We start from the raw sequence: 16,951 nt of genomic DNA on the forward strand, positions 1-16,951 counted from the left end.
AATATATGATTTAGGATGAGTCCACTTGGTTATATTAAAGTTTGGATGAAAATTGGTCTTTTCTGATGGTATCGGTATGTGAATAAAGGCGAAGCGAATGAGGCGTCTGTTTATGAAGAAAAGTAAGCCACCAAATAGCGTGAAATCGAGGATGAGAGTGTGTTATGATAAAAGTTGTTTAACATTCTAAAGCAATCATTTTGATGATGTCACTATGTCTAAATATATATCTCATTTCGTTGTTTAAACTTCTATTTATGAATGAAAGTTTAAGTCGGTACTATTTTATGAAATTACCCTTTAGAGGGTGAAATTTGAGATGAAACTTTGTATGGAACTCCTTCATTTTTTAGTAGTTATTAGTTAGTAATATAAAAATCCACTTTCAATCTTTTTGCTTTAAAGCAAAAGTTTATTGTAACAATGTTTTTAGAAATTCATCCTTAAAACTAATTTAAGCGTCATATAAACTCATTCCAATTATTTCACGCTCTCAAGATTACTTTATTATAATTAAAATATATTACAAGATTATAGCAGTGTGTACCTATATCAAGCTCTGAACTGAAGTTTGAATGTATTTCGTTAATTATTTGTGTTTGAAATCTGGAATCGAAAGCAGGTATTCCGTGAAATCTAATAACAATCATTGAAATAAAACTAGTTTTTTAACGGATTTAATCGCGTATATTAATTATTTTATTTTAACATCCCGACGTTTCGAGCACTTTGCAGTGTTCGTGGTCACGGGCAGACTAAGGTCACATTTGTCTGTTCGAATTAAAAAGAAATATTATTTACAACTACCGCCAACGATTTCTTAATTGGTATCTTGAGTAGCGTTCCGGTTGCACGCAGAAGGCACTAACTGTATCTTTAGGTCTTGCAGTCTGTTGGATTTGGGATTTTAAATTTTTAATAAGTGGATCCCAAGTGTTAGAAAGTCTCCAACCATCTTCTCTATTGAAGTTCGGATGTTTTTGAATTTCAATAGCCTCACGTATCATTCTAGGAATGAATCTGTGTTCTCTAGCGAGGATCTGTGGTTTATCAAATCGAATAAAATGGTTGGGTTTATCCAGAGCATGTTCACAGACTGCAGACTTTGAAGAACGCCTATTTTTGACATCTCCTATATGTTCCTTGACCCTAGTACCGATGCTTCTCTTTGTTTGACCTATGTAAGATAAACCACACTCACATTCGAGTTTATATACTCCCGCAGTTTGTAAAGGGATATTACTCTTGATAGGTCTCAAGAACTGGCTCACTTTCTTATGAGGCTTGTAAATGGACCACGAACACTGCAAAGTGCTCGAAACGTCGGGATGTTAAAATAAAATAATTAATATACGCGATTAAATCCGTTAAAAAACTAGTTTTATTTCAATGTGTAATAATCGCGAAAATCTAAGACAACATTAATAACAATCATTTTTTATTACCTAGAATACACCGACTGTGTGCTGTAACTGAGGTTAAATAAGGGTGCTTGCGATAGGGAATCCCATCGGATGCATATCTACTTCGACTATAAAATAACTTAAGGAATGTGAATTTATTTGGAAGTCCTGGTAAGTAATAGTAATTATTAGTGTATTGTAATTTGGTTATGCATCATGTTACGAAATTTAAAAAAAACACTCTCTACAAATATGAAAAGTAAATAAAAATAAGTCGGTTTATTAAAATTCATTAAACAATAAATAAGCTTCGAACCGTATTAAAGCGTCATTTTAACAACCCCATTACAAGTTATTTTATTTTGTAGCCGAATAAGCGTCCACAAAACTGTTTAACTTTTGTTTAATGAAAACATCAAAAGAAACAAAATTAATTTTATTGTAATTTAATGCTGAGTTACAGTAATGTTTTTTTTTTAACTCAATTTCATTGCATTGAGTGAGAGACAAGAAACCAGATGGCCGCTGTTTAAAATTGCAAATTGAATGATTATGTAAACAAGCCTTTCGGATGTCTTTTTTGTCCACCTCATGACAAAATTAGACGTCGAGATGTTTAATTAGTATTCAGAAATATTTCCATGGCATTCGTTTCGAAGCAAAAGAAAACGTTGAATTTCATTAAAACAGCAATTTTATCAGATATCAGTTTATATTTCTTTTTGAGAATGTTACGGCTGTTAAGTTTTTTTGTTAAAAAATACATACTATCGTACCTAGACCTCAATTTTGTTTTACTTTTATGCGTCTGCTTCGTTAAGAGTTAAGTTGATACCTAAATTTGTACTGTAAGTTTTAAAAAATCATTAATGTAATTGAATAATATAATAAATAGAATACCTATGTAAAAGTTAATAAATTTATTTTATATATTATGATCGTATGAAATATGTACATTCGAACGCACTTTACGCATATTGAGCAAGAGTTTTGGACATAGCGAATACAATTGGATTAACTCATTGTTCGCGTATCGTTGGGGAAATCATCCTACTGTAAAAAGTATTTGTCACAATAAATTCAGTAGAATGATTTCAGTCGATTCAATGTTGACTTATATATGTAGCGAGTTTAGACCTTTTTTTTTGTAAAATTCCAATACTACAAATCTTATCGAGTTTTTCTACAGTTAGTTTGTATAGGTACAGGTTTTTCAATAGAACTCATTAACCGGCTTCCGATGCCAAAAAACCGCGAGCTTTGTGAGAATTTATCCGCCGGCAGGACCAATTACGCAGCCATGCTTCCTTCCTGACAGGCAGCATCAAATATGTACTGGGAGCTGTGGCGGAAAAAATGGCAAAAACAGACGGAAAAATGGCGCGAGCCCTGACTGACGTGTGGACTATGAATGAATGATGGCCACCGAACGCCGGTGACTAATCAATAGCGTCGCCTGCAGGCCATCCTGCAATATTCACACAGTAATAGCCAAAAATCAGCCACCTAAATCTCGCTCTAGCCTTGGAGTAAAACCTAACCTGTATACCATATAAGTAAATTTAATCATATACACTGGGTATGCAAACAAGGCTGCCCATACTATCTGAATACCTGTATAGCTAGAATGTTAATTAGAATTAATAACATACAATCCGACTACCGAATAATAATCGTAAATGCATGAAAAACTGAAGTAGGCTAGGTCGTGATTGGGTCAATTTGACTCCTAGTGACATACAAAAATGAGACGAATAAAAAGCAAAATTAATTGAGTGAATTCATTCCAATTACCTATACGAAAGCACGCCATTAAAAATATGAATAAATACATGTCATAAAAAAATATAAAGGTCCTAAAAAAATAAATCATTTAAATAAATTGATTAATCAAAAATGCACAAACTATACTTAAGTTAACTAAAAGTTAAGTTATACTGAGTTATAAATTCCTTACTTAATTCACGTGATAAAAATTATCCTCTGTCCTTCCACGGAACTCTGTCCATACTAAATTTCATCTAAATTGGTTCAGCGTTTTAAGCGTGAAGAGGTAACAGACAGAGTTACTTTCGCATTTGTAATCATCACATAGTATAAAACATAGTCGCTTACCACTGTCTGTCCCTATATATGTTTACATCTTTAAAATTACACAACGGATTTTGATGCGGTTTTTTTAAGAGATAGATTGATTCAAGAGAAAGGTTTATATGTATAATACATGCACAATATAGTAGATAAATACTGATAAGTGTTAGAGGTTTCTGAAGTGATGTAAATAAACACATTTTTGCCCTTACATTGCTAACGCTGGCTGAATCCTACGAGATAGATCATAATAATGTACTACAATATGTAAGACATTCTGGAGTATATTAAGTATCAGCATTGCACCTGAAGCCGGAGCGGGTCACTAGTATTATATACAAAAAATATAAAAAATAAATCACAATATACTTTTTATTATTCGTTCTACTTGTATTTCAAAGGGTAAATAACTCGTGGGTCAGAATAGATTTGTTTAATAATATACGTTTATAACCGAATTAACATTCATAAGTACATAACATAAGTCGACAACCAGGGACCTAGCAAGTAGCCTGCAGCGTTCGTTATGACATGTAGTTACTTAGAACACTCGAACTCACCCTGTCCACTCTGCAACTCGAGTACAAGATTCCATTTTACATTAAAATTTTGAAACGCGAATTGTATGTAATAAAAAATCACGTGGCAATTTATTATAGAAGGATTAGAAGATTCGGTCTACAATGTTTTTGTATATAATGTCATAAATTATTAAAGACTTATTATTAATAAAGTTTTATTCTATAACTTGTTGTACAAGTCATGTCCATGTTTTTATTTTACGTGTAATTCTCACAACATTTTTTTTTTTAGAAATTTTAAATTTTTAATGTCGTCCCAAAAAAAAAGAGACAAATTCGTTTCAAAGCTTATTAAATTTCATATCGTATATTAAAATGGAAAAAGAAAAAAAAATCATGCGAATGTAACAAACTTATTCTGATCGCTGTACACCGTTCTTTCAGTCTGCTTATTACGATACACTTTAGTGATGTCAGTATACATCATTATGCGTACAATGTCCGGCAAACCATGCTAACATGCCGGCTGGGACTTTAACAAGAGATTTTTCAAATAATAAGAAAAATGATAACGAATGTTTCTTTTATATATCTTTGTGTGTGTTCGAAATTTAAAAGTAATAAATAAAAAATACTGGAACTCTAAAAAGTTTTATGCTCAATCTTAGTTTCCAATTAAAGTATTATACCTAAAATACCAATTTGTTCATTAATGTCAACTAGCATGTGTAACAATAGAGTTTTTTTTAAGATTTATATATCAATCACATTGCGCAATATTATTATTTTTTACATAAAATAAACTTTATTCAAATAGACTAAACTAATAGACAAAAATTTTCATTCATCATTTTAGAAGGGTGCTAGTTAGAAAAATTGGCAAGACACACAGTCATTATATGACTTATTACACGAATTCAATATTTACGATTATATTATGTATATAACGTTAACATATAGTATATAAGCTTATCGTCGTTTCTATACATCGAGTACCCTTTGATAGGAGAACTTAATTCTAATCCAACAAAAAGTTAATAAATTCTCTGTATAGGCAAAGTTTTAATAGATCGTTTATCCCGCAATCAAGTCGGTAATAAATTAACGCCATTACTAAATTATACCAGCTTCTAGATTAATCTAGAAGTCGGGCCGCAGTCCGCAGCGGCCGCTCTTACATTATTACAGCATTCATTAGAGTTCGCTAATTACTCCTTGCTTTAATGAATAAGCTCTAATGAACCACTTTCTGTTAATTAAAGGCAGCGTGGGGAGGGCGCGGGGCCGCGGGTGGCTCGGAACTTTTCTCCGGGTTCTGATTGCAAATGTGAATTTGTGTAAGTCTGGAAAGAGTGTTTCCGTTGAAAAGGGGTAATGAGGCGGTCGAAGAGCCGAATTACTTGCTGCAACGTATAAATTACAATTCATGAAGAATAATCCAATATCGAAAAGAACACTTAGGTTTGTCAAAATAGTAAAATGAAACTATTTAATTAGAAAACGTTAATGACAGTTCAAGTTTTATTTTTATTAACCGTACATTATGATATTCGCTATTTTATTTGTTTGGATGTTATTTCAGACTTAATAGTAAAAATGTTGTGTTTTGCACCAATTTCACCGCGATCTTTTTCGTTTGCTTTTACTTGAATAGATTATTTGTTTTAATTGTCCTCTAAAGTTGTAAATTATTCATATTTTAAGTTTAAAATTATGTAATGAAAATTTCATTGTTCATCTTTTTTAAAAAATATACAATTTAATTATTTATTTTCATACGCAGAAACGAAACAAATATAAATTTAATTCTGCTAACTGTCAGTGCAATGTGTAAACAATTAAATAATTGTTTTTCATGCATTCGTTTAATATTATTTATGTTCAAATTTTTAACTATTGTTAGCGAGTATCCCTAACCTCCAAAACGGTGTTAGGCCATAGGATTTCATAATTAATTATATCACATTATTATTTCATATAATTAATATAACCGAACCTATTAAATATACATTATTATATATAAAATTATTAACGTAATTAATTGTTCAATATTTTGTATAACTTTGATTAATCTTATTTTATGTGGCATAATATTTAAGACTTGCATAACAACTTTAAAAAAAAAAAAGCTTTATATGTCACGAAAACTGCATAATCACATTATTGCGTGGCAGTGTAAAATATTATATATGTTGGAGAATTATTATCAAACTTGAATTTATTTTTTTATCCTGTTTTACTGAAATTACACTGTAAAAAACGTTTTTTTTATACCTGAAATATAAAACCTACATACAATTACATCTGTGTATAATAAATTCGGTCAGTTAACAACGCGATACTATTTTCCTTATGGCTTCATATGACAATTGAAATTCTGTAAACTGTTAGAAAATTGTTATAGTGAACAGCTATATCTATTGTCTATGAAAATTATTTTATAATAGCCAACTTTTATTACTCCTTTAAGATTAGTAGAATACAAGCAATATTAAATGATTGACATATCACAGCAAAAAATCCGCCATATCAAAATTAATCAAAATTAAGTTTAAATTCAAAAGGAAAGTGCCTGCATATTTTATTATTAAAGATAACCTATACGTTATACTGATATATTATAACATTAGTAATAAAGGACTTGTAAGTTATAAATAGAATAATTGTTATCGGAATACAACATTATTTTCTGACACAATACGATTTAATTATGCATGTGCACATAATTTCAATATCGATGAAAAAAATATTCATGATTTACTTAAAATCCAAAAAAATAACCAGGTCGCGTTACTGTTAATTTAATCCATCACTGACGTCTATGTCCAATGAAGGTTCACATTTTAAAACCAATTGCGATGTAAATATTGAATAAATGAATAATTTTCCGGTATCATTACAATTTCGATGATTACCTAGCGTGAAGGTGCTACTTACTTTTCTACATATTCATTCCTAATGTATGTAATTATTTTATGATGAATACAAAAGTTTTAATTAAATACTTTTTGGGTATTATTTATAGATCTTAAGAATATATTTTCACTGTAACTTTTAGACGAAGGAAAGAAATATGACACTCGTGCTGTGTTTTAGTCCAACAACATTCATCTATAATAAAAAAAATCAGAGAATGTTTAACAATTAAAAATAAAATCTATATTAATAATGAAAATATCATCAACTACTAACAGATAACTTTATACTTAGTATTTAGAATTCGTAAACATATTATGTATATAAAGTTAACTGTAAGTTTATCCTTTAATGAATTCAGCTTATGTTGAAAGTTTAAAGCGTATGAATAACTAGTAAATATAGCGTAATTAGGCCTAATTTTGTGATGTTACGAAAATAGTACAAATCACGTTATTCGAATAGTCAATGAGCGTGAAAAACTGAAGGATAATCAGGAGTTAACCAACGTAGAGGCGAGGTTAGTATAAAATCAACTTTCGCTGTATTTCTTTATCAGTCATACAAAGCAACGTACTATACTTGCTCAGGCGCTGAAAGAAATTACATTTTATTGAAAATGCATATCTTTGTCGCGGTAAGTTGAAATTATTACTTTTCTAATGTGATTATAAAAATAAAGGATAAATCTTTCTACTTTATAACCAGTTATATGTTTTATAGGTATTTATTATGTATCTTTGCTTTGCTTTTTTTCTTACGCACATCACAAAAAAAGCCGTTAATATTTTGACATAAAATTTGTACAATTATAATATCCGTGCTTCGGAATAAACATTATTTATTGTATAATATAATAACCTAGCGACACGCGCGAGTTTGAAACAGCTCGTCTAAGTCATTAAATTTTTTAAATTAATATAATGGTAACTGAAAACTCTTACAAGTATGTGTGACATCTATCGTGTTATCAATTGCGGATTGTAGGACATTATATTTCTTCCAATCCATTCGTGTTTCCTCGCGATAATTACACTATTGATATTGATCACCGTGATTTGTATCTGTTAACTTGTATTGTATTTGTGCATATCCATTTCAGTACTCTTAATACAGTACCTATAATAATTATGTTTTTTTTATATTTGACAAAGATTGCCTGCTTTGTTGGTGCAGCCGTCGCTGCTCCAAGCGGAGGATATGAAGTAGCGGCAGTTGACAGCTACGTAAGTTAACAGTGTATTTGCCAGCAGGCTGTACCTATGAAGGAAAATTTTATCGTATTTTTTTTTTAATTCAACTTGCCAGATGGTCTTGATTCTATTTGTCGAAGTAAAAATAACACTATATAGTTTAATCAGAGCTGCAGATTGTTGCAAATCAGTTTCACAGACTATTATTTATAGGCATTTATTTTTTAAATTTATAACGTCATAATATTCTTCTTAACCTGATTACTATAAAAGTATTTTTTTTTAAATAAATTCAAAACAAAAGCACTACTAGTTGTTTAAGACAAATTAATTATTAGCAACAAATATATATATATTCCAGTCCATACCGCGCTATGAATTCAACTATGCTGTCAATGATCCACAAACTGGAGACAACAAGGCACAATCAGAGGTTCGCGATGGCGACGTCGTTAAGGGTTCTTACTCTCTCACCGAGCCCGACGGCACCTTGAGAGTAGTCGACTACAGTGCAGATTCTGTAAGAGGTTTTAATGCTGTCGTCAAGCGTGTTGGAAATGCAATCCATCCACAGACCATACAAGCCCCAGTGATTAGTAAACAATACATCCAACCGGTGTACGAACAAATCGCTCCTATCGCAGCACCCATCCATGGTAAGGCTATCTCTTACTCATCGAACGTTCTCAATCTTGGAGGCTTAAATAAAGGTTTGGAATTAAATAACGGATTGGGACTTAGTGGATTGGGACTCAGTGGATTGGGACTCAGTGGATTGGGACTCAATGGATTGGGACTCAATGGATATGGACTCAATAACGGATTGGGACTCGATAACGGATTGGGACTAAATAACGGCTGGGGACTAGATAGCGGTTTGGGATTGAAAGAATCCTATGACCTCGGTCTTAGTTATGGAGGATGGAAACATTGATTCCTTCGTCTCTTAAGTTATAAAGTTAAGCTATGGTCTTTCAGCGTCCGTATTTGTGATTAACATGGTTTTAAAACTTGTAATTGAAGAAATAAAAACATGTACAATCTCCGTTGTCTTTTTATTTTTTGATAAAATTCCCAAGATCTGAAAAGATAGGGATCTTTCCAGATCTTGGGAACATAGGGATGTAGTTCCGATTTATAAAACTGGTGATAAACATAATATTCAAAATTACAGACCAATTTCTAAACTTAATGCAATACCAAAATTATTTGAAAAAAAATATTTATGATGAAATTTATCCTTTTATTAGACCTTACATAATTCCGCAACAGCATGGTTTTATTGACAAAAAGTCCACAGAAACTAATCTATGTGAATTCACTCTTCACGTACGGACGTAGTTTATACAGATTTTTCTAAAGCATTTAATAAATAATCTCATACTTTATTAGTAAAAAAACTTGAAAATTTTGGTATACACGGTGGTTTGCTTCGGTGGATTGAATCTTACCTAAGAGATCGTCACCAAGCGGTAACTGTCAAAGGTTATTGCTCATCTTTCGTACCAATTAAATCCGGGGTACCGCAAGGCTCTCATTTTGGTCCTTTATTTTTAAATATTTTTATAAACGTTAATTTAATATTTCAAAATAGTAATATCCTACTTTATGCTGATGATTTAATTTTTTTTAAAGAAATCAATTCCATCAACGACTGCATTTTCTTACAGAATGGCTTAAATAATCTTTGTAACTATTGTAATAATATTTTTTTGACTCTAAATGTTATAAAGCAACATTATATCATTCACCCGAAAAAGAATTCCAAAAATCCATGTGTATAATTTAAATAACATTTCTTTAAAAAGGGTGTATGAAAATACCTTGGTGTAATTTAAGAGTCCAAGCTTACTTATGCTTCGCACATTTGCTACATGACATCCAAAGTTTATCTACGTATGCTTGGGTTTATTTTAGGAGTTGGTAGGGATTTTAGACAGTGCTTAACTTTGTTCATATGTTCGGTCTACTCTTGAATACGCCTCTACTGGAACCCTCAGTATATAACTTATATAAATGATTTAGACTCCATACAAAGAAAATTCTACAAACATCTGCGTTATAAAGCTGAATCTTCTGCTAACATACAACTTTTGTCTCCTCTTATTTTACGTAAACAAGCTAGAGACCAACTATTCTTATATAAAGTAATTAAGAGTTTTATAGAATCACTTTTCTATTGTCTAATATAGCATTTAACTGTGAACGAATGTGATTTGTAAAACGAAAGGTACTAATAATATCTTCTTATACCGTAGCTGCCAAAATTATAATAAAGTATATTCAGATATTGATATTTTATTCGAAAAAAATTATTCTTTTAAAAATAAAGTAAATAAGATAAATGTATGTATCAATTTATAAAATATGTTCTGACATGTATAAACATCTAGCATGTAATTAATTAACCAATGTAGCCATTAATGCCTTATATTTTTTTAATTTTATTTCGTTTAATTATGTTTAACTTTATTCATAATTGTTTAAGATTTCCCTTAGTATATGTTTATTGATCTCATTAATTGTATAATGTTACCTATTTGATTTTAGGTATGTTAGTCTTTTTCTATTAATTTTAATAACTGTGTAATTAGTATAATTGGAAACTTAGCTGATGTATGTAATATTGTATATTTTTATGCCATAAGTGTCACAACAACACAACAATGATATTTGTTTGTTTCCCTAAAATAATAAAAAAATAAATTTGAACTCCCAATGACACATTAGAAGCACACATAACATGTCTGATATAACTATAACATAAAATATTTAATAAAATATTAATTATAAAAAAAAATTAAAATTAAATAATATAATAATATTAAGATTAATATAATATTACAATAAATTTAATTAAGAGTTCCTTGACCACTGTATATGAATAAAACAACATTAAAATGTACTACACATTTATTTCTCATAAATAAAATACCACTGACACATTTACATAACTTTAAATGCATATAATTTGAGCTGTTGTGAGTCTATACACGACCACCACACACACCGACATATAACACTGAACATTTATTCACACAACGATATAAAGAACACTGCAACGCGATTGGTTGCCGCGGTGTGTGCGTGGACGCGTACGTGGTGCGCTACGTCACGGTGCTGACGCGCGCGTCTCCGAACAGCCACAGACAGATGCGATCCACCAAATAAGCGAACACCATATCCGCTATTAAAACTTGTACTAAAATCACTCGATACTGAAACAGAAAAGCATTAAATAATTTCAATTAGTATATTTAATTTAAAATTAATCCATTGTGTAAAAATGAAACCTATACAAAGCGTCTTTTAAATTCTATTTTAATTCTAACATTAGAATTTAATTATTTTTATTTATTTAAAATATATTTAAAAAGCTGTTTACATAACATAAAAGGTTTGTCTTTAAAAAATACTTTAATTCAAATCATTAAAAACAAAATTAAGTGGTCTTTTATTAAATTACGTTTATATAAATCTAAAACGAACTCAATACTTACATCTGGAGGGAAGTACACGATTTCAAACAAATTAGATAGGTCGGGAAGGACTCCTGTCGCCAGCGCGAACACAACACCACCAGATATCAGTATACTGTACAGCAATGGTTTGTTGTCTCTTAGACCTTCCATGAATGGTTCACCCTGTCGAAAAGTAAAGAGATGAAGAGCATTGTACTTATTGAATTATTTTTATACGCAAGCAAATAATATACGTCCATACATAGCTACTGATGAGCGGATGAGCGAAAAATTGAATGAAAAATTCAATTTTTTTATCTTTCATAATTTTAATCCACAACTGCATATTGGCAACTTTCATATTCCTGATATGAAAAATATGTTCTGGAAATTATAATTTAGGGCACAGGCCCATACAATTTTAGGTCTATCTCCATACATTATTTTATTACACATGTAACATCGTTTTTTTCAGTTAGTGTTCAGAAAAAATATGTCTCCATAAATTAGTAATATAAAGATGCAAATATCGCTAAAACAACTTACCCTGTAATTTATAGCAAATGTTGATATCTGTAGTGCCATAGAAATAATATAGACAGTGCTGTTTACGAGATCCGGCGTAAACACACGTTCTTCATCTTCAGATAAATCCATATCCAATTTTGGCTTTGTATCCCTATAAATGTATATTAACTTTTAATGGTTAACAACAAATTGTAACGTTTAATTTGAAACATTTTAATTTCAGACCAATTATCTATTGATTAATAAATTATCTATAATTATTCATTAGAGTTTTATTCTCAGAAGAAGATAAAAATAATACAAAACAGCATGCAATTAATATTATAATAATATAATATAATACTTAAAGGCGTTCCACTTTGAAGGGTGAATATGGGATAAGCCATGATCTAAATTATTAAAACTAGAACATTTCTTAATATATGCTGCTATAGTTCTACGTTTAAACTATAGATTTTTTTTTTTAAGTTTTAAAGCGTGGGATCTACCTGTCAGGAGAACGCAGTGTGGCTTCACGTACTAAATATACCAGACACAAGAAATGTACTGCGAACTGCGCGAGCACCGTCATTACAGTGTATGCGTTGAAGATATTCGGAAGAGGGCGCTGTTTAGACAGTTGCTTCAAAGGCTGAAAACGTAATAAACAAATAATATTATTTTACGAAAATATATAACATACGGCTTAACCCCTTAATCACAATACATATGCAGTATTGGCAGGCCGGATAGTGAAAAGATTTCTGTAAAGAAATTGTTAGTGGCAGCCTAGAGTTCGAAATTTGGCAGTGTGTGTTACACTCGTGTCTCGATAAGCATGTGTCTGTTGCCTGAACTCTTTAATAGGGCGTATTTGTATCATAAAAGTTAGGGGATATAGAGTGAACTGGTCTTCGCGGAAGAAAGCAATGGTGAACTATGGTAGCTCGAAATTTTATATATCTAGCGTTTCTCTGTAAACTCTAGCCAAACAAAGTCACAAAACAACAATTGTTATTCAGTTTAAATTGTTTTTCTCAAAATATCTGAATGGTCACTAATACTAATATGATTAAATGTTAGACGTGAACCAAACAAATAATACTTTATTAATACTTGTAAAAAATCACCAACCTTAGATCTCGATATAAAAAGAAAACACGACGCTAACAAAAGACTTTGAAGTGTAGCTTGAACATCACTGAACTTAATACCGTCAAGGTAAAGCACAGACTGACTGTACGCCAATATCAACGCATTAAGGGCTAAGATCTTAAACATCTGAAGTGTTGTCACCAGAGTGCAACGACCTTGTTTGATGATGTGGCAAACTGTAACATATAATTTAATTTAAGTTTTTGACGTAATCGTGTATTTCGTTACGACATAATCATATCATGCAGTAATAACTAAGCTTGTGAGTAAAGAGGGAGAAAATACAATTGTAATAATAATAAAAAAATGCAAAATTGGAATTGTAGGAGACAAAAAATAAAAACATAATTTACGTACTACAAAGTATACTAGACAGCCGACTTGTGAAGGGAGCAGCAACGCTAGCATCACCCAACCTAACGAGTTGAGGCTGATCTTCTTCCTCCAACTTCTTCATTGCCCGGCGCAGCCTCGCCGCGGCCTCAGCCCGGGCCTCGGCGCGTGCGTCTCGCGAGGCCGGCAGTCGACGGGGAAGATCCGGCTCAATTGGACTCGGACGTTCTTCACGTTTCTCCCGTATGCGTTCTGGCGCATTTGCGAGAATTGCTACACCCACCTGAAGCATTATAAATAGATGTTCAAGCATCTATGTAAATTTCTGAGAAATGGTTATTTAAAATGTACTTACATCGGCATGTTTTAAAGCTCCAACATCATTGGTACCATCACCACACATCAGCGTTACGTATCCGAGTGACTTAAGAGTGACTATGACAAATTCTTTCTGTTTTGGAGCAAATCTAGCGAAAACTTTAATATGCGATATGATTTCCAAAAAAAATTTAGTGTGACATTTATTAAGGAATGTAAGACCTTCGCCAGTTATGCATAGATCATACTTTTTCGTCAGCTCTTTTGAAGTTTTAAACGGTTGGACCGGTAATTCTACAGTCTCATCTATTGATTTCCAATTCCAACTATCATTTGATTCAGTTAAAATTAATACTTCACTCTTTTGAGTAAACTTAAGCTCTTTCGCAACATGGCATGCCGTCAAAGGATTGTCGCCAGTAATCATTACAACGGAATGTGATGCATGAACAATCTCAGCGATTGCTTTTTTGGAATCGTTCTTTAAGGGACATGATATAATTACAAAACCGACAAACGTAAGGTCAGATTCGATATCTTCTCTTGATAAATCTCTAATTTCCTGTGATGTTAATTTTCCTAGATTTCTATAACCCAAAGCTAAAACACGCGCACCTCGTCTAGATAAAGTTAAATGCACGTGGTCATAGTGGCTAGGAACTTCCTTTAGCATAGTTTTAACAGTTTCCGGAGCTCCTTTCACACTACTTATGTAATGTGTCTCTATAAAACCCCTCTCATTTATTTGATAACCAGCTACTACAGACATCCTTTTGAGAGCACTTGCAAAATGATTTCGATGAACGATTTTCAAACCAGGTGATTTACCTTTCTTTGGTACAACGGCATCACCTTTTGTGAGGTTCCACTCAGCTGCTTTTAAAGTAGCCTTTTCTAATGGATCTCCAACGACTCCGTCGTCGAGTTGTACTAAAGAGTGACAAGTGGCCAGAACCTGAATAGTTTCCATAGGAGCCTCTGAAAGTGGTATAACTGTAGCATCTGTGTTTTCACCTATTCCTGCCACACCTTCGACTACTAAATTATCACTGGTTAATGTACCAGTTTTGTCAAAACAACATATTTCAACTTTTCCTGCAAAAGGTATCCTAAATGGTTCTGTACAAAATACAGCTAACTTTGATAAAGATAATAAAGATGTATTCACAGCCAAAGATAATTCAATTGGCAGCTCTGGAGGTACAACGGATGTTAAAATTAAGGTACATTCCAAAAATAGTTTGTATCTGTTTCTTTCTGGATCCTCGCACCCTTTTATCCAGACATATGCTGCAGCCGCAATTGCAAAAATTAAAAGGAACAAAATAAATCCAAAGGTCTCAAGATTGTTAGCTGTAACTCTTTTAACACCAAACAAAATAGTTCTTAAAAGTTTACCCTGGGATGTATTAAAGCCATTACGAATAACATAACCAATACAACCATTATCAGGAGCTTTTAACCCAGATGACACATTTTTGCTAGGTGACGAATGCTGAACAATTTTAGTGCCACCAAACAACATATGAAGTTTGCCATCACCTTCAACATCCAAATTTCGTTTGAGGTCTTTTTCATTCTCTAAAGGTTCTTTCATCTGCGGAACACTTTCACCGGTTAACATAGATTCATCAACAATACAAGATCCTCTTAATAACACAATATCACAAGGAACTATATTATCACTTAGTGAGCGGGTAAGAGATACAATGTCTCCAGGTACCAATTGATCACTTATAATTTGACGCCATCTTCTATTTCTATATACATTTATATTATATGGTTTGTTACCCATTTTTCTTATCTCTGCCATGTTTCTTAGCTGTTGCTGAACAAGAGTACACTCAAACATAACTAACATAACCAGAGTGAAAATAGAATAGTACCAATATTTGTCAAGGCACCATAAAGCAACACAGAATACTTGAAAAACAAAAAATGGAGCAGTTGCTCGTTCTTTAAAAAGTTCCATAAACTCTGGTACAACCTGAAATTAATTAATTAAAAACTTTAAAATGCCCATTTTGTTACCAAATAGTTCAATGTACATTAAATGTATAATTAATTATATACCATACCATAATCATTTCATTCTTCCCAAATTCTTTCTCAGCTGTAGCAATGGATTCATCATCTATATATCCTTTAGATTCAGTATATTCTTCATATGTTTTATTAGCAGGAAATTCAACTGTATGGAATGTTTTTTTCTCCCAATCATAAACATATTTGCTCTTTTGAAATATGAACCAGACATCTGGTGTTGCATCTTCTGATTTTGTAGACTATAACAGAGATTTTTTTAGATTTTGACACATAGTCTAGTTGTAACTAAATATAAACTTAAAAAATCTTAATAAAAACTACTAATTTGGCAATTGACAATTATTTACCTTCGCTTGATACAGTTTGACAATCTCGGAAAACCCATTATTAGAAGTAGGAACTACTTTAACTATTTCCGCTTGTAAAGGATTCTTAACCTACAATTGTAAGGTCAAATTAATAAGTGTTTCAAGCATATAATCTTAAAGATATAGCTGTATATTACTTACCGGCGTATACGACAAGAAACATTGAATATGAACACTCCAGTAACAACAAAGACAAATGAAAATATGTATGACTGCGACCACCGAAACAGTCACAAACCCTGCTTCAAAGTTATCCTCGAAACCGTACACGAATATCCAGCAATAGAAAATTAATGGATAAATTATCAAGAAGGGTAGAATTGTTCCTTGGAAAATTGTAGCCAAAGGTTTAAATAATTGTGTGTATTGAACTAAATCATCTAATGACGAATGCATATTGTTTGGTGCCATATTATTAAACTTTAAATATCCAGTACAAAATAAATTAATATACTTATAAACTCAGATAATAACAAACATATTTATTCCTAACAATATACCAATCATTCCAAATATAAATTTACAATTAGTATTCGACTAAATTAAATTCAAATGCAATATCCAACATGACACGAATATCCATGTCACTTGACTTGAATCTTGAGTCTTGACTCAGGCTCAATTTGACAATTGACAACT

At 31.7% G+C, this 16,951-nt stretch overlaps 2 protein-coding genes across 2 annotated transcripts; one reads left to right on the plus strand and one right to left on the minus strand.

The window, feature by feature from the left end:
• The first annotated feature begins 7,550 nt into the window (after positions 1-7,550).
• LOC125076921 (cuticle protein 7-like) lies at positions 7,551-9,058 on the plus strand. Its single transcript, XM_047688659.1, has 3 exons — positions 7,551-7,568; positions 8,086-8,157; positions 8,486-9,058. Exons 1-3 carry the CDS (start codon positions 7,551-7,553, stop codon positions 9,056-9,058), a joined length of 663 nt encoding a protein of 220 aa, XP_047544615.1.
• A 1,961-nt stretch (positions 9,059-11,019) lies between these two features.
• On the minus strand, positions 11,020-16,920 carry LOC125077094 (endoplasmic reticulum transmembrane helix translocase). The gene is made up of 10 exons (XM_047688893.1): positions 16,454-16,920; positions 16,292-16,381; positions 15,977-16,183; positions 13,936-15,885; positions 13,605-13,863; positions 13,227-13,423; positions 12,602-12,744; positions 12,132-12,264; positions 11,625-11,768; positions 11,020-11,342 (listed from the first exon to the last, which is right to left on the minus strand). The coding sequence occupies exons 1-10, from the start codon at positions 16,721-16,723 to the stop codon at positions 11,232-11,234; spliced, it is 3,504 nt and encodes a 1,167-aa protein (XP_047544849.1). The 5' UTR covers positions 16,724-16,920; the 3' UTR covers positions 11,020-11,231.
• Positions 16,921-16,951: the final 31 nt, after the last annotated feature.

The sequence above is a fragment of the Vanessa atalanta genome, chromosome 3, assembly GCF_905147765.1.
Source record: "Vanessa atalanta chromosome 3, ilVanAtal1.2, whole genome shotgun sequence".
In the NCBI taxonomy this organism is placed as follows: domain Eukaryota; kingdom Metazoa; phylum Arthropoda; class Insecta; order Lepidoptera; family Nymphalidae; genus Vanessa; species Vanessa atalanta.